The 19,092-nt window shown below is 39.5% G+C and overlaps 1 protein-coding gene across 1 annotated transcript in view; it reads right to left on the bottom strand.

Moving 5' to 3' along the window:
- SIM2 (SIM bHLH transcription factor 2) overlaps positions 1–19,092 on the bottom strand; it is a 62,680-nt gene that overhangs the window by 10,678 nt on the left and 32,910 nt on the right. The window contains exons 6-11 of the mRNA XM_069785123.1: positions 15,991–16,076; positions 13,573–13,772; positions 9,677–9,783; positions 3,953–4,100; positions 1,913–2,081; positions 419–827 (exon numbers count right to left, since the gene is read on the bottom strand). Coding sequence (XP_069641224.1) covers positions 419–827; positions 1,913–2,081; positions 3,953–4,100; positions 9,677–9,783; positions 13,573–13,772; positions 15,991–16,076 — 1,119 coding nt within the window. The remainder of the gene's footprint in view (positions 1–418; positions 828–1,912; positions 2,082–3,952; positions 4,101–9,676; positions 9,784–13,572; positions 13,773–15,990; positions 16,077–19,092) is intronic.

Here is a 19,092-nt window from a genome sequence, read left to right on the forward strand (position 1 = left end):
TTTATGGAAATAGATCGCTTTTATTTTAATTTCTGTATGTGAGCTGAAGTACATTTGTTTCTGACTTCAGCAATGACTTACCTGAGCAATTCCACTAAATAACTCTGATAGTGTAAGACATGAAGGTAAACAGTGTTAAAGGAGGTGGTATCTCTGCCCTGTTCTAAAAGTGATTCTGGTGAATACATTTTTGCAACAGATGCTTTGATAATATTCCTAAACAAGTGCTGATGGTAATGGGACAAGGGATGAACATGTAAATACTATAAACATAGTGGTTGTTACACTTCACTGTTTCTGATTTTCTGTATTTCCTAAACACCTTGTAATCCCTGTTTTCAAACTACAATTACAAATCTTACCCAGACACCCCACAGCTTTGCTTTTCTTTTTTTTCTTTTTTTAAAGTGACACCCACCTTCATAAGTCTGTGCAAGATTATGTCGGATGATGTTCACTGGTTGATCAGGAAGATTTTTGGATGGTGACTGGCTGTTGGGTACCAAGGAGTTGGCATAATGCCACTGGCATTCTCCATTTGTCTGCAGCGTACTCAAGAAAAATCGAGCCACTTCACAAGGTGCTCCTTGAGACTGCCCAAACTTTGAAGGCAGCATTTGCTTTTTGCTACTGAAGACATGAGAATCTACAGGGAAGTGTCCATAATGGTAAGAAAAAGGCAAGCTATATGACGGGGCATATAAAAGTTCACTGTTTTCTGAATGGAAGTTTTGTTCTTGAATGGTGGCAGCATTCACTGCAGGGCTGGATCGCCAGTTTCCCACCTGGCTGCATTCCAGTTTGTCTGTTTGGAATGAGCTGTATTGCTGGGGGAAAGAAAAAAAGGGGGGGAGGGAAGAGAGTTAAATGACTAACTTTTATATGAAACCACATAACATATCATACAGGCGCCCAGAGCTGGGCCTCCCTGAACTGCAATCTCACTGGCTAAAGGGACCAGTGCACTTAAAGTTCTTTGTCTTCATGGTAACTTTACCTTCACTTAACATGGGAACAAAAGCCTATTTTGTCATCCTAATGTTAAAGGTTTATTTGATAATTTTGCCAGTTGGATTTTAGCTAGTAAGTGTAGGCAGTTGTAAATACCAGAGGGCAGAAGTTTGCTGCAAAGCACTGGAAGTCACTGATAAATGGAGTAGCAGACCATGAATATGATTTTGCATATGTTGGCTTGTCAAGCTTTAGAATGGTAGGAAGACAAAATCTGTCCTTTGCATCAGCTTCTCTTCCCACTCTCTCCCACCCTCTTCTCCAGACTCCAAAGGCTTTTTGGGCTCTCACTGTTTTGAACGCAGTATATGTGCTAGCTGCATTCACTGCTGAAGTCTCAGAATGTCTCATGGCAGGTGTCAGTCTCACCAACTCAGTTTTATGGATAGTCTCCATAGTTTCCCTTCACACCTTGTTCTAGCTTACCCAGTGACAGCAAGAGATATTCCAAATCCCACTCCAATGCTCTGTTTGCTAGGATTCATTCTTATGATGCATTCTCCAGCATAAGGAAACTGCTAATACCTATGTGACATTAAGAACTCTGCATATCAACAGTGACTGAGATGCATTCTACACCAGCCAAATTTTCACAACACAGCTATTCTTAGTAATTGTTTTTCTTCTTTTTACCAAGAAAGCACATTGTTTTTTGAAGTACTTTACATACTTCATATCCAAAGGTTTTTGTATTTGCATCACTCGCCAGAGTTGGTTTGCACTACTTGTGCTGTCCACCCCAAGAACAAAAAGGTCTAATTGTATTCTGGCCTACAAGGGAGTTCCTGCAGCAGAGCATACTATAGTCAGTCTTACAGTAAGTTCAGTTCTGGATGATCTCTATCCTGTCCCAAGCACTCTATGATAACAATTCTTAAATAAATATTGCTGAAAAAATTACCTGTTGTGGGTAAGGCGTTGTTCTGAGTTTTGCCTTCATTTTATTACTTTTGGGTTTTACTATTTTCCTTGTTTCCTGTGAGGTAGATACTGAGTTTCTGCATGAAAACTGTGACTTAGAAATGGTAACCTGGTCCAGTGACAACTGAAGTTCCTTATACTCAATATCTCTGCAAAAGAACAGGCCAATAAATTACATACTCAAACATACCACACAAATCCAAAATAGCTCCTTTGAAAATACATGTTAGCTTTCACAATGTTTTCATTTTCATTCTTCCAAGATTTTCACTGAGTCTGCAGTGCAAGTCTGGGGATGTCAGCAGGCAGTGAATTTTATGGTCTGATCCCGTCCCCACACAAGTCTATCACAAATGTTCCACTGGGAACCGCATTAACATCTGTACTAAGTATCCCCATTCTCTGAAGCTAAGCTCTGCCAACTTCTTCTCAGCAATCCGTGGCACCCTGCAGTTTGGAATCAGTCATGTCAGCTGATAGAAAGACACAGATCAATTCATCTGTCTCCTCCTCAACCAGGAATTGGTCTCTGCCTTGGCTGTCACAATTATGCCCGAGGAAAGGAAAAGGAGCGATGTTCCTCTCCTGTCAGCACAATTGCCTTGTAGCTAGACCACAGGAGCTGCATGTAGTTTTTCTAACAGTCTCTAGACTTACATTTCTGCTCTGTTATCTTCAGTTTTATCTGCCCCACAGACAGGGCAGATTTTTGTACAAAAGAGGCTAAAAAATCAAGATCAGACTATGGAACATATTTTGAAACATCAGTTGATACAGTTCTGATGATTAAATGGTCTCCCCTGGTTTTGTCAGTAGAAACAGTGGAGCATATTTTTTAAAGGATAACTAGAAAAAAACCTACTTCTCTCTCAATTTCTATCTAGAACTCATTTCCATCACTTTTTGATGGTGAGTAACCTGGAAGTAAATTCAACTCCAAGAATATGCTATCATATCCCTGGCACAGTGTCCTCTTTTTCACTCAAATCACTTGCCCCGACACATGGGACTCAAGCAGGTGGCAAGACTGAGTCCTTCCCTCATGCTGCTGGCTCTCACATCTGTACAGGAATGAGGGCAGCATTAGCCGGTGTGTCTAGGGCTGAGTACCTGCTTCAGGTAGTTTAAGGAAACACCCTATGGTTTCTCAACTCATCGACTTTAACTCCGCAAAGTCAGATATCAGAGACAACATTGTAATATGCAAACACACATGATCCTACCACACACATCATGCAAACACATCTTACTTTCAAGTCGGATACAAAATGGACCAGTCTAGACAAAAGAGTATATAGTTCCCTGTTTTTTTACACTATTCAACACAAAGGGTGCCCGCTATCCCCCCGCCCGATAGTCTCTTCAGTCACAGTCTGTTTCACTATTACTTATCCTTCTTATTCAATATAGATTTGTCTCTCTCAGGTTTATATCAAGATAGGAATTTTGTAATGCCTTCACGACTTGAACTAGAATTCATAAACTGCAGGTCCAAACCGCTGTACATTCACCAGCTCAGTGGGAGTGACTTGCCATTGTGAGAATGTAGTTTTGCCCTGAGTGTCTGTGCCACCCAAGGCAAGTGAGGGAATCCTCAGTGATTCACCCGTCCCTGAAAGGAATAATGCTTCCTACCACGTCTCCGTCTCCCAAATTCACACTGTGATCTCTTCTGGGTAGCAGTGGCTTTCACTGTGTCTGGACAGCCCCAGCACAGTTCTGATGCCAGTTACGGAACTGGGGTCCAGGTCTAATACAAATGGCTACAAGTGGTATTACATTCAAGCATGTAGTGTACAAGGTAATCATCAGGAATACTAGCTATTTTTAGCTCAATATAACTAAAACAGGAAGGATATGAGGAGAGAGGAGTGGCTGCAACATGCAACACCAGAATGATACTGGAAGACACAGGTAAAGCAAACTTAAAGGATTTAATTAGTAATGAATCAATTACTGATAACACGCAAAATGAATCGATTACTGATAACACGTAATGGTACAAAGTATTTTGACTTACGTAAGGACATAATTGACACTCACTATGCAGTGAGGCCGTGATGAACGGCTGTTATGCACAATAGTAGCGTAGCTCTGTACCCAAACCCAGCCTCCATGCTTGGACAGTAGTCGATAGTACTTGGTTGTGACTTGGCCTTTCACCAGCACTGTGAATGCAATAAAGAAAAGCATTTTGCATTGCTTGGACTTGTGACCACTTCCTGGAGAGATTTATTTGCAAGGCAGGGACTTTTCTCCCTCCTTCCCCTCCCTTAAACCTCCTTCTTCTCCCACCAAACTTTAAATAGCTCCCCTGCAAAGGTATCTGTCCTGCGCCTTTACGTAGTTTCACAAGGTCACGTTATTGTTTACAAATAGTATGTTGCAAACTATTAAGGTTTGTCTTCCTTATTTTCCAGTTCACCCTACTCTCTGCTTACATTCTGCAAAAACACTTACTGTTTCTAATCTTCTAACTGAAAAAGAAAAGCTCAAGGCAGCAGAAGTATTTTGAAGCCGACACAACTAGCTTAAATTTTTCCAATGTGTTTGGAAGCACTTTTGTCATTCATAGCTTGATTGATTATTGTGTATTTTGCAATGTATTTTATGCTATAATGCTTTTTCCTCTGTAAGCTCTATATTGTGAAGATTGATTTAAAAGGGTAAAATTAAACTGCTATTTGGTTCTTAAGCACACAAATAAAGACAAGGACAGAGAGGTGAATCAGTTGCCTGATAGATTTCACTAGAAATGTAATCCTCTATACACCAGTTTGGATTCTCTGAACAAAGATATTTTGGCGTAAGGCTATGCTATATTAGGAGTTGTGCAGCATCTCTAAATATTTAATCTACCCACAGATATTTCTGGTTCAGTGCCAATAATTTATCTAATGATTCACTGGAAGATAATGCCCAGCCTTCGAAGGTGGTTCTTCTGTTGTGTGACCCTGGAACATTCCTCTAGGAAACTCCATCTTCTTACTTTTCTGTACAATCAGTTATTTCTTTTAAATTAGGAAATAAAGGACTGAGTTTACTACACAAACAATGTCCAAAAAAAGTGATCAATAGCAGCAATTCCTTTATTTGATACATGATTAAGAAATGGAATTACTGCTTGCAAATGTAGGTCTTGTACTAGGCTGAACTTAGTAGCAAAGTTCACTGTAATTTTGTTCTCTCACTGTACATGCTTGGTGCAGAAGCAGATACATAATAAGGAAATCAAACAACAGCTTTTTCTTTCAGCCAACTCTAGTAGGGCAAATGACCACTTGAAAAGAAAATATATGATCTTGTAATTAGTATTCATAGAAGATTTTTCTGACAGGGAGGACATCCAATATTAAATTGGGAACTAAAAGAGTGCATAATCTTTGGGGGTTTGTTTACTGTTTGGTAATTAACTATACGGTTATCAATCATCACTGGGGTTGGCTTTTTTTGTTCAGTTGTTACTTGGAGGAATAGGGGTTTGTAATTTCAATAATAATCAGAGATGGCAATAATGTGAATAATGTGAATAGCACAAGGTAAGACTGACAGAAATAGAAGAGCAAGAGTTCTTGTTCTTGCTAAACAGTCCTCTAAGTCTGCAACATATAGGTCATCTCTCTGGACTGCTTACTCTCCAATCTATCTGCACACATTACATGTTTAAAATTTTCTTCAAATCCACTTAATCTCCCAAAGAAAATCAGGCTCTTACAAAATGGGTATAGACAGGTCTTTCTGAAAGTGTCAATTCTTCTTCCATTACAGGATATGGTATCCATTTGTTCAGAAAGCAACAAGATAAACAACAACATCTTGCAGGACATTCAAAAACCCACCCTTGCTGACACCAAGCCACTGCTATTTAGAGTTTGAAGTGTCTCTTAGATATCAGCTTTTTGCCTCATACTTGCTGGTGTACTTTTTTCATGCCTACATTTCTACTATGGGGTGCAGGTGGTGTGCATATGTACAGATATTTAATAAAATCTTGAGGAATATGTGCGTAAGTATGTAAACACACCTGCAAAATATAAAGGATATAAAGGCATGTGTACTCTTTAAGTGCAATATATCACTCCAAGGTAAATGTCTTGTAGCTGCTACTCAAAGATTCAGCATAACAATGCAAATAGGAGTGTTCTAAAAATATTTGTTAATAATCAGCTATATTCCATGGAAGGTTTCTTTGTGTTCCACAATCCAAATGGTCCAATTCTAGGAAATGATGGTTACATTTTGGCCTAGATCATCTAACAGATATTTTTTGTAATGTGGTCTAGGCTTTTCAGAACTAAGTCTTCCTGCTATCTTAATGGTCACGTTTTCCTTGAACTCAAAATGCCTTGCTACTCAGTCTTCCAAAACAGAAATTAATGCTGTAATGGATCACTAGCTATAACAAAGTTCTTCTGTGTGTTTTGGGACTAGTTTTGACTTTCTCTCTTTCTCACTCATTGTTTTTTTAAATCCCTGTTTTAGCTCTCCAGTTAAGACAGTATTTTAAAAGATGTGAAAACCACTGAGGACTATAGTGTTCAGCTTTCCTTCCTAATTATATGGATAAACCAATATTTCTCCTGGGATGGGGGAGGACTCCGTGTCTCCTGCATTTTTAGCAATCTGGGGAAAGCCTGACCTTGGCTAGGGGACAGTAACTGTGCTTCCGATACAGTAAATGAGGTCAATTTCCATTTGGCCCTGTGTTAAATTACCCTGTTTGATGCTGATTGGGAAACCTCAGAAATGGGAGTGAGGTAAATCCACTACCAAGACAATCTGTGCAGTCTCAGACTTCTTGGTGGCCTCTGCTGCAATCAAACAGGGAGGATTCAGTGGCTTTAGCCTTAGCTCTTAGATGTGCCATTTTTAACTGGGTGTTCCGCTGTTGTGGTTCCCTCCTGGTTTAGCAGGCAAGCTGAAAAAGGCACTGGGCTGGCTGGGCTGGTCCTTTTAGTCTGTCATAGATGGCTATTTTAAAAGGCTCCAGCAGACTCATGGACGTGTGGCTGGAGTTCCTAGCCTGCACTTAAGGATACCACTAAGAGAAATGGACTTCTTGGTTCCACGCTTGCAGCAGTTATTGTTTTAACTTCCCTGGCGCACACAACCTGGCATGTCATTGGTCCAGCCCTTGAACAGCATGGTCAGTGGATTGTGCCCTAGCAGGCTCTACAGTTCTTTTGCCCTCTTAAAAACTAGTACAGCTCTGCCAGAAGGCTTGATTGCTGGGGCAGCAAAAGTAGACTCAATGCCACGGACAGAGTGTAAATTATAAATACATAGGCTGACTTCCGGGAAGCAGCAAAACTGGTGATGACATCAGCTGGGGCTGGGTCTTGCCTTGCCAAAGCACAGAGATGTGACTCTTGTAAAAGTTTATGTGGGAAGAGCAATGATGTTACAACATGTGGGATGCACAAAATCCTTCTCATGGAGAGTTGATGGTACAAATGAAGTGATTTCTCTGAGGCCAGAAAAATATTTTGTCTATACTGGAAGAGTGGAATATTTTGTCTGTACTGGAACAGCTTCTTTATCCTATCTTTCAGAATGCAAGATCCTTAGGCAGCGACTCATTATTTGTGTGGCCACATTTCCCCAGTTGCAGAGCAAACAGTGTGTATATTGATGGTGCTATAGAAATAAATAACACTAGTTCAAATGCCAGAAGCTTTTTCATATAGCTGGAAGCTAATCAAATGTTTAAAACAGGAAACACTGTTTGCTGCCAGCACACCTTAGGCAAATATTCACATCTACATTTTCCTCGTACTCGGATGTTCTTGTTATATCCCTTCTAACTTGTTCTCCTTACTGTTTCCTTTGTTTTGTTCTCTGTGCTGCCTAACTTAAAGTTCAGTTGCTTTACATCTTCAGTTTGGGAATTTTTTTTCCTCTTTGAAAAAATTTGTTAGCCTAGTTTAGGGCTGCCTTTTTTTTTTTCTTTACTTTTTTTTTCTTAATACCCTTATTAGGTGTAAGATGTTTCTCTCCAGATTTTTTCATCAGATGACACTTAATCACCAGATTGCTTTATAGAATGCTATGTCAAACTTGCCAACCTTTTACTGTTCGTGTTTCTAAGACATTTACTGATGGATGGTGGGGGAGTTATAACAGTGCTCCCCAGAGGAAGTTTGTACACTTTACATCTGTTTTAATAATTCCTATTACTTGGTATTCTAACCATGATTCTGCACTGTTCCCACTGTTGCCCAAGTGTAAGCCATTATTTTTTGTTTTGTGGCATTTATTTGCTTTGAAACTTTCAAAAATTTCTATGTATATATGTGTCTTGCATTTTTTTCTGGTTTTAAACTTTACAATAATTAATCTTCGTAATTCAGATACAGTATCTAGAGAACTGCTTTTAGTTATTCTGTTTGTTTGAAGGTTTTTTTCTTGTGGGAGGAGCGGGGGGGAGTTATTCAGCAAACATGATTTGTCTGTTTATTTGAAACTCCAGTATACATAGGTCAAACTGGCAGCCAAAGTACAAGTCTTTTACCACGCACACAGAATTATCCATTGCTCTGCTCTAAAATGGAAAACTGTTTTCCAGAGATGATTGTGGCTATAATGGAATCATCTCCATACTGGTTGGCATAGGTATTTCAAATAGTCTTGTGAAAATAATGAGTGATATTTTGTACAGGTCAACAGTCACATCCAGATGCAGATGTTAACACTACAAAGAGGATGCCCCCGACAGGACATTACCATGTACCTTAGTCATTCTAGTTTTTAGTTTGGAATGGCCCAGAATATGCAATGGTGTTTTGGTAAATATGAACTTGCTGTAAAGATCAGTTTCTGATCTTCCAGGTGTAGCACACACTGCCATCAGCATTCAGCACTTGGAATTTCAGCACTGACTTGCCAAATGCAGTTACAGCCTCCTTTATATTCCAGATCGTCATCCATGAATAGTTCATATTAAGGCGAAGAACTGACTGCTTTCTCCTTCAGGAAGCCTAAGAGAAGGATTTGACTCTGGCTGCTTTCAGCCCACAGGAGCAATCTGGAAAAAAAATTCACTGACATTGGTTTTTGGATGTCATCTTTGCATCGTATGGGCTGCGGCACACTGAGCCAAATCCAGAGTTCAGCTATTCCCTCAATTTGCTTCTCAAATTAATGTGCTACTGAATGAACTACTTCCCAAATCCAGATGTTTGAAGATATGATTAGTGTCTCTGTTGGCAGATGGGGAATTATTAAATGTGTAATTTTTTTTCCTGACACTCCATTCTCCAAACCTCATCCACATGCTATTAATGAACATTCATCTAAGGATCTTTTGGGTCTGCATTCACTTCAAACATGGGATGATTATTACTAACATATTTCAGAGGAATGGGGAACTATTGCATAATTTTTCTTTTAACAACAGAGGCTAGTAAAGTTCAGATTTTCCCCTCTCACTCACTCACTTGCTCTTTTGGTTTTTTTCCTTCAAGAGTTCACCACCCAGAATCATGTCCAAATTTTCAAAAGAGCCTAGATCCTTTAAGTAGAAAGATAAAAGTGGTCAGATATGTTTTTTTCAGAAGCACAGGATATTGAGTATCTAGCTTATTTGCAGAACTAATGGTTTCCTTAAGTGATAGCCAAGCACTTTTGAAAATCTAGCTCCAGTCAAGATTTGGAAAGCTTTCTCTACTTGCCAGCATAGCGCCTGTTGTCTGCAAAACTTCTCACTCTACTTAATAAGTTTCAGTCTAGCATTCTTTTTACTTACACAGATGATGAGCATATCGCAAATGGAACACATCACAGCCATGAACATGGTGGTAGAGGGTTTTTTCTATCAGATCTTGGGGCTCATATCCAGTTAATTCAGTCACCCTGAAAAAGGAAAAATCCATAATAAGCAAAATCTCTAGGAATATTCAGTTTCGTTAACCTAATGTTTGACTGTGCCAACAAATCAGGTGCCTAAAAACTGCAGGACAAAATGTTAGTTTTGGAAATAGAATCTTCATCTTTATAAGAAAATAGACCCTCTCAACCCAGCCAAAGCAAGGTGCAGCTGTTTCCTGGCCAGCCTTACACACAGGCAGGAAAGAGTTCTTTTACTTATTTCCACTTTGGCTTTTGCCACTGCCAATGCATGATCCTTTGCACAAAGATCCAGTTGAGGAGCCTTTTACAAAACAATAAAACTGGTCTTGTGGACTGATGACACATTGTCATTTGCTTGTACAAACATACAAGTGTAGCATGTATGTCAGTCCGTAGAAGCTGTGATCATGGTCTATAAATAAGTTCAGGCTAACACCTAACAGAAGAAGGAAGCAGGAGCTTATGGAAAGACAAGGAGCTATGAAGATCACAAGCTAAGAAAAGGAAGGCTGAAGCTAGACTTCAGAAAAATATCCTCACATGATGATAAGTAGAATAATGGAACAAATTTGAAACAGCAGCATCTCTGCAGATGTTAAAGAACCTGACTACACTGGTCAGACTTACACTGCGTCAGACCTGAAGAGTCAAACTTCATGGTTCAAAATGGACTTTTGTTTATTTAGCACTGTTGCTTGAGAACAATAATCCTTAAAGTACATCGTGCAACTCAGTCATAATGATGTGGCTTGTTTACCTAGCGTTGCTGGGGGTGTTTTATGCTGTCCTAGGCTTTCATTACCTAAAAAGGCAGAACAGAGGTACCATACAAAGGCACATCTACCTGAACAAGCAACACAGTCCATTAGCAGGCAATCTGTAGAGTAAAATTGTTACTGCTGAGGATCTACTTCTGCAGCAGCAGATGCATCTGCATATTTAAATTTGGGGACTTTAACTTGGGACTAGCTCTAATCTAGGCCTGTGGACTGGCAGCTTTATAATAGTTGGAGTGCCTTAGACATGCTCTTGGAGGTTGTCTTCCAGTTTAGATTCATCCAGGAGTAATCCAATTCACATGCCTAAGGCCTCTTCATGACATGAACTGCAGTGCAATGAGTGGGGACAGTCAGGACATTCACTTCAAAAGGATGCTTCTGGTATGAGCTGAAACACTAATGAGGATACACTGTATCAGAGAGTAACACAGTAGTATCTACAGAAATTAATACAGGGGTCTCAAGTAAGATGTGTCATTGGGGGTTGCAGATAATGTAAACTTTGATTACTTTTTTTTTCTTTTGTAAGTTATGCATCTTCTTTACTCTTACCCTAATGCTAAGCACTCATGTGGACCTCACAGACTGGGGACTTTACATTCTACTTGAAAGAGAGTGTTGGGGGGGTGGGATCCTTCTGAAGAAAATCAGAAAAACAAACCAAAAAAAAAGCCTTTGTTGTGTGATTTATTATAAATACAGTACAAATACATCCATACCTTCCCTAGCTATGCCTTCATCTGGGAAAATCCTGAATGCCTTTTCCTCAGTCAGGGATTGCCAACATGGAGTGAGCACATGTGGTCTCTTTCTGCAGGAGGACATGTGAATATATGCTTGTTTCTTCTTGGCATTGTGTGCTGTCCCTCCTGGCTTACAAGTCTACAGGCCCAAATTCTCACTTAAGCCTATAGCATGGTGAAATACTGGTGAAAGGTCCTGTTCAGGTTTCAGTGCTCCTTCTGACTTCAGTGCAATTAAAACAAGGGTGGCAGTTTCATCCTGCCCACTTAATTGGTCAGTACAGAAACAGCTAATCCAAAACCAAACAAAATGCCACAAACCTAAGCCAGGTATTAATTTTTCTGGAGTTGCAGCCTCCCTTTGAAGCAGGTCTTCCCATGCGCCAAAACCCCATCATTAACAGTTACGAGGACACCCAAACTTTTGAAAAGTTTGAATCTGGAAATAAACTCAGCTGCTTAACTTCCTTAACACAAACCCAAACCCTCAATAAGCCACTGTAGGGACCCCGGGCTCTGAAGATTGTTCTTTGCATGTGACAGGGCACACAGAAGGAAACAGAGCTTGCCCCAATGATCGGTTCTGCCCTCTAGAGTTCTTTAAGCCTTTATAAACCACATAGCAATGGATGCATAGGCTGCAGTACGAAAATTGGAAACAGCAGATCACTTTGGAGGTAAGTAACCGTCTGTTTTTTCCACTGACCTTGATAAATGAACTCTTGTGTGTTTTACATTGTATCAAGTGCCTAGAAAGGCTTATTTAACTGCTGCTTCCTACGGCTTTCATACTGGCCTGTCTGCTGAGAGTGTTACCTCTAAAGATCTAGCAACACTTTTCCTTGTATGGATACCAGAAACAAGCCTGAAAACAGTTTTTTCTTATTCCTAATATGTCCCTGCTCTGAGCAAATATAATTTGGTTTGCTCAGCTGGGAGAGCAAAGGGCTTTGGTAATGCTTAATACCCCTGATGTCCTGTGAGTGGAGGACACTCATCTGCTCATTGGTAAACACAGCTATGCAACAGTACTGGTTCTATCTGTGCTCCTGTCAACACCTCTGGTTATGCTGTCTCCTTTGAAGACACTTATGTCTCCAGGCAGTTCCTTTTAGGCACATCATTTCCGTTTTTCCACATGCAAAGACATGTTGCTAAACCCCTTGTGCTTCTTTGTATCTGTTACATTAAGTAAAACATGCCAAAAAAAAAAAAAAAAAAAAAAAAAAAGGAAGGATTCCAGAAACAACTAGTTCTTTGTATTTTAGCAGCTGATGGCCCACTATCTCACTGACTTAGCATGGAAAAATAGCATGTTCTTGCATGGTTAACCTGCCATGCAAAACTTCCCCACTGTCTTTGATACAGACTCTTTTTCACTGCTACACGTGAATATCATTTCTGCTTCTTGCAAATCCAGCATGCCAGGAAAATGAAAGAGTATGTGACATACTGCTCTGCATGCAGGGATTTTAGAAGAATGATCATCTTGACAATAGTAAAATCTGTTATATTGTCTGGGAATTGGGCTTTTCCCCTCAAGGTATCTTGAAGTGCACTGTACAAAGTATCATTGTATACTAAAAGAACTCCTTCAGTTCTGGTTTTGTGCTCTTCTCTTCTTAACTGGTATGTAAGTGTATCAGCTGAGAGCGGAGGCAGGGTTCTCCTTCCTCAGCAATAGCCGTTTTCCCAAGTTTTGTTTAAGAAGGCTGTGTTTTCATGTAGTAGCCAATTGAATTAATTTTCATTCTAACAACCCCATTAGGAGGGCCGGTTTCATTGTTAAGGCATTACACTAAAGTGCAGAAGACTATGTTTTCTTACTACTCTGTCAAAAGCTTTCTGGATGACCCCAGCAAGTCATTTGGCCTCAGTGTTTCAGTTGTGTTTTTTTAAAATTATGGATGGTGGTACATCCTCATTCCTTTCACTAGCTTTGTATGTTAAAATTTATGTCCTTTAAGGTAAAAATGTACTACCAGCTCATCTGCCAATTACTCACAGCAAGGCAGCTTTAGTTGAGTGTCTGAACTGTAGGTAACTATAGGTTAAATGGTACAGGCTCTTATATGTTGGTATTCAAGACAAAGTATGGTCTATCCAGCTACCCGAAGGGCTTTGAAGACCCATATGGTCTTTGTGTTCCAGATCTATTTTGGATCGCTTTATTCTTTCACAGATATTTTGATCTGTTTGGAAACCACTGTAACTTATGATAACACTTGACTTTGAAAACATTTTATGCTAGAAATGAAATAGCTGCTTACCTGGAATCTAGGAATATTAATTTTAAGTCCAAACTTGCTCTGAACATAAACATGTTACTGTGAAGTTTGATCTCAGTGATTGCACTGGGAGGTAAAGATTGACCTACAGCCACCAGTCCAACGATTTGGTAACAGGAATCATACAAAGACATATCTAGCATATACTGCCGTATCTTCAAATAGCCACTGCAATGGATCACCTGGCATGAGAAGAAAACACACTCAATATCTGATGGCAATGGAAGAGGCTGCAAGTCAGCTGACCACCCGGTTTCAATGAGGTTATAAAGCAATACACACTTATAACACAAAATACTACATAGCCTGTTAAGGCTTCAGAAGTGTGGTTAATTTATAAACAGAGATTAAAACACAGTAAATGCAGTTGTTGTGTTTAATGCCAACATGATTAATTCAGTATTAAAGCACATACTCTTTGGGGACTGCTTTCTAGTTAATACTTTAAACTCTCTTTGATACAGATTTCTTGTAGGTACAATCAGAATTCCTGTCCATTAATCAAAAAAATCTGGAAGTTGCTTTTTTAAATTACTCTCTCTCTCTCACACTCATTATTCTGATGAAAAACAGACACTTTAAAAGTCCAGTGGAGATTAATGCATCACATTTATAAAGATTAACTGCTGTATATGTAAATGCACTAGAAATGAGTTTTAAGTTCTCCAGTCAAGTTCAGGTGATGTTCTTTTGACATGTGACCTAGCCCAGGGTCTTGAGACCAGATTCCTGAATCCCCATATACAATTCCTAATCACAGGAGTGCTAACTTCAGTGTTAGACTGTAAAAATTCACAATGTCAGCTAGAGTGGGGAAAACTGTAACCTGGGGATGACTCCAGAACATAAAATTTATTTAATGTAGTGCTGGTGTTTGGAAATCATTTGTGCTCCTGCCAATTTTCTAGTCCAAACAGCAGATATACTACACATCCTTCCACTTAATTTCTGTATTTTTTTTACTTTTAACTGTATCCAGTGGAAAGGAATTAATTTCCACTGCATTTAGTACTCCTGAACAACCTACTAAACAGTTACCTATAAACAAGCTCCTCCTGTAAACCTTCCTTCCTCCTCTCCAATCACCAAGTGATAGTACGTTTAGCAAAAGTAAAGTAGCAAGTAAAACTTATTTAAGATCTCTCAGCAGATCCTACTAATTCCCATACTATTTGATTAATGAGTTTTTCCTGCGCTTCAGCTAATCAGGTGATATTTTCAAAATTATTAAGTCCTGACTCTAAGTATAATCAAAGAGAAAAAATTTAGGCCATCATCTCTCTAGTTGAATACATCCTTAAATGTTTCACTGCGTAAACTTTCAATAGTGAGCAAAAGAAAGAAGGTGATCCCTCTGATTAGCAGTCATAAATGGGGAGGGAAAAAAATGTACAGAGATACCACCACTACAAGCTCTACTCTTTTACCTGATTTCAGATTCAGCTTTGGGACAGAATCATATTTGCTGGGAAGCAGCTGAGCAAACAGGGCTCCATGTAATTAAGAATTATCAGTCTAACCAGGTAGATAGCAGTGTAAATAGACAGATATATGCCTGGACCTTGAACACATTCCTTAAAAGAGCTCTGCTTCTCTTGCATCCTTTTCTTTTTATTTTTGCATGACTCAGACAAAATGAATCCTCACTAGACTGTATGTGAAGTACCCTTCTCTCCTGATGTTTAAGTGATAGAATTATACTGTGTAGCTCAAAGAGCAGCAAATGCACACTGCAGAGCTGAAAATAAGAACTACCTGAATGGCAGGTATTATTATAGAATCTCAGCATTTGCTGTGGCTTCTGATTTCATGTAATAAATAGAAAATTAATATAAATTATAAGATTCATAAACAGACTTGGTGGTTTAGTCATTACTTGATAGTAATGACTGTTTAGGATAACATTATGGTCTCATATGTTGAGACCTCATAATGTTGAGGTAATTCTGGTCAGGCCAATGAGGTGACTTGTGCAACTGGGTGGCCGCTCAGCCAGAGCACGGTAACACCAAGGCAGAGGGATGCTGGAAGTCTTCCAAGTTACTGTGTCTGGGTTCCTGCCTCACCTGCCTCCAGTTCCACAGGGGAATGAGACCTAGCTGTGTGCTCTCCTTGCACCTCCATGGCTGTGCTCCAGCCAATTCCCCAGTCTGGAAGATAAGGGATCAGGATGCAGGAATGTGCCACAAAGCAAACTCCAACTCACTGTGAGTCTAGACTTGCATTACTAAGGGAAACTGCAATCAGCAGTGGCATTTGTTGCATCTGTTTTGATTCTTTCCATCACAGACTTTGCTTTCAGCTACACATATGTAAAAAAACCCTAAATAAATAAACTTGTTGCTTGTTGAATACTTGGAGGCAGGGGTGGGGGGCACAGCACAAGCTTATATACATTACCTTGTAGCCACTGCATGTCAATCCTGCATTCCTCTTGGCTAGGACACACTTCATTCTCAGGAAAAATGATCTCTCAATTTCATATTCTGAAAGCATAAACCATATTGCTTATTTATTACTGAAGATTTCAAAACTGTCCATAACATTGCCTCTCATGATTTAACAGATGTGTTTATGTCTCAGCCTTAGGCAGCAATAGAAGTCAGCCATTCTAATTTCCCACACAATGTCTGCCCTCAGGATTTATTTCACCTTCATGTTAGGATTCCCTGTGAAATTTCCCTGACAAATCAGCATGAGTACGTCTCCAAATTTATGTTTTTACCACCCTTCACAAGGCAATCACCTTGTTTCTGAACAGCTAGCTACCCACCCATATTGGTAAAGGGAAGGAAACATGTCCTTTGGAGCATAGGTAAATGAAGGTACTCTCCAAAATAATAGCAGAATGGGAAACAAGAAAATTAATTGGTTTTGTAATAATTTGAGTATACACAGCTAGTCATGCCCAGACTGGTGAACTTCTGGCCTCCATATGCAATATTATTACCTGTTTTACTGACTTCCAAAACCATCTTGGTAGAGGGTTTTTAAACAAATGTCTTCATGGATAACCTCCGGAAATGTTTTAAAGTTAAATATTGCTCAGGTACACACATATTTTCTGCTAAGAATAAGTTACTATTATCTTTAACATTAATTACTCCTAATAACAGTTCAGACATCATTAATATTTCTGACTTTTTTTACTGAAAGCTGCAGTTTGGCAGAACACAACTATATTAGGAAAAGAAAACTCATTTGGTACATTTGTGAATAGGAAAATCAGGGAAGCAGAAGCGTTTTTTGATTTGTTGCAATGTATATTACCTCCTAACTCCCCATAGGGTTTGATCCAAAGTCCACTGTAATCATTTGGTGTCTTACTTTAATTTGATTTTTGTGCATCCACCACTCAATTAACACCTCTTAGCCACACACCTGCAGTGGTTGGAACCTCAGAACACTACCTGGAAACCAATAAACTCTCTATATAAAGTTCTGAGTTTAAAGGTCTGAAGATACAACCACAGAAAAAGGATTTAGCGAGGAGGGAAAAGAAATGCAATATGTAGTGCATCTCAACTAGTTCCTGAGTATTTGAATTTTTCCATCTATCTTCCTAATGTAAATTAGATCCATATGGGGAAAAAGGCACTTAAATGAACTGGCACATCTACTATAGAGTTTTAAATACAAATGTATATGATTTGGTGGGAGAAGGCATACAGTACAGATTGCTATTGCTGAAGCATGACCTCATGAGTAAAGAATGGATCTGGGAGTCGGGAACATCAGTGCAAGTCATGGCTTCAATATAGATTTTCTGTGTGACCTAACACTAGTGCTTGCTCTCTTTCTGCTGCAGTCCCATGCACACAAAATGAAGGTAACTTTCTCCCTTCAAAAAGGCAAGGGAGAAAAATAATTAATGCACAGTAATGAGGGTACAAAGACCATCTTTGGACATGGAATGAGTTGCTAGCAATTTTAGTGACATATTCTTCTATAAAAAGAGATGATTAGTGGAATTGGAAGCAATGCCTTAAACTTCTCAAATGTCCTGCCACAAGACCTAAAGGAGTCTCTTTCAGTAACAAGCTCCTTCCAGGCACCTTATTTGTTAGCCCTCTATTTGCTGCTTCCTTCATTTTTAAATGTTACTGCAGACTAGTGCACTGCTACAGAAACACTCAGTCAGCTCTAACGTCACTCTTCCACCAGGACTAGGTTATGATGCACAGTGTGGTCTTTAGCTGTCTATAAAACTAGAGTAGAACCCAGACTGTATGATAACATTTTTTCTTTATTATTTAAAATTGGTAATTATTTCATTATTTATGAAGAGGTCTTGTCTCCCTGATTTCATGATGGTAGATTGTAAGCAAGAGGTCCCCCTGGAACACCGGTCCTTGTAACTAGCTACAGGCTCTCTAGGAAGGAGGGTGATTAAAACAATTCAAGGGCAAACATGCTGTGTAGTATAGGAGGACAGAGTAAAGAGGGATAGAATTGCACCTTAGTAATAAGTGGCATGGGGAGGGAAGGGTGATAGAATTGTAATTCAATAGTAGCTGCATGTGATTTGTGAGACTGAACAGTAATAATTGGTGGCTTTGTCATGTGTAATCAAGTGCAAAATTATAAGTGTAATTTAATAATGATGTGCTTATTAATTATTGATCATTGAATTATTAGGTTTTTAGTAGTGTGTTGCTGAAGCAAAAAACACTAGTCTCTTAAATCAGTTACATCTCATGCCTGCAATCTAGAGGGAAGAGTCACCCATGAGGAGCTCATCTGTGAGCTTCCATTCTTGAGGCTTGAGCTAGATGATATTAAGATGCCTTCAGTAAGCAAAAGGAGAGAGATGGTCCATGTGGCCAAACAGAATCTGGGCCCTGAGTGACATACTGCCTTTTTACCTGAAGAAGTCAAAGTAGTATATACAAGATGATACTCCTCCTGTGTGTATTAAGAATGAGTGTTTGTGTGTGTCTGTGTTTGTGTAGGAGCCCAGCATTGCTGTAAGAGTTGCCATTTTGGGGTGGAGGGAAAGCAGAATGAGTCTAAAGGAGAAAAAGAGAGCCTGACCATTCTTGGATGGTCTGGGGCTGTAACAACTGTTAATGCAGTTATTTACTAATGCAGCGTGTCCCATAGCACAGGTGGATGCAGAATACCACAGCATTTTTAACCAGCAAGCTGGGATTGTTACATGGCTGGTTAAGGCTAATGGTTGTGTCAAGGTGCCCAGTGAATAATGTGCAGGTGCTACATGGCATCTGGCATCTTTTTTGCAGGATTGGAGCTGGAGAACACAAAAGCTACCAGAGGGAGATCTTTGTGAGTGTGTGTGTGTGAGTATAAAATCTACTAGCAAGCTTTGAGACTGACTCGCTGGCAAGGAAAAGCAGGACCAGGCCATTCATATTGTTTATGCTTATGTGAGTGCTATTAGTGTGTATGTGGTGCCAGTAAAAGCACTGTTCTGCTGTTCGTGTTGATCTGTCATTGGTGGACTCTGTGCATGTATGTGTGTTTGTGCGTGCCTACTGGGAA

This window comes from Haliaeetus albicilla, chromosome 6 (genome assembly GCF_947461875.1).
Source record: "Haliaeetus albicilla chromosome 6, bHalAlb1.1, whole genome shotgun sequence".
Lineage (NCBI taxonomy): Eukaryota > Metazoa > Chordata > Aves > Accipitriformes > Accipitridae > Haliaeetus > Haliaeetus albicilla.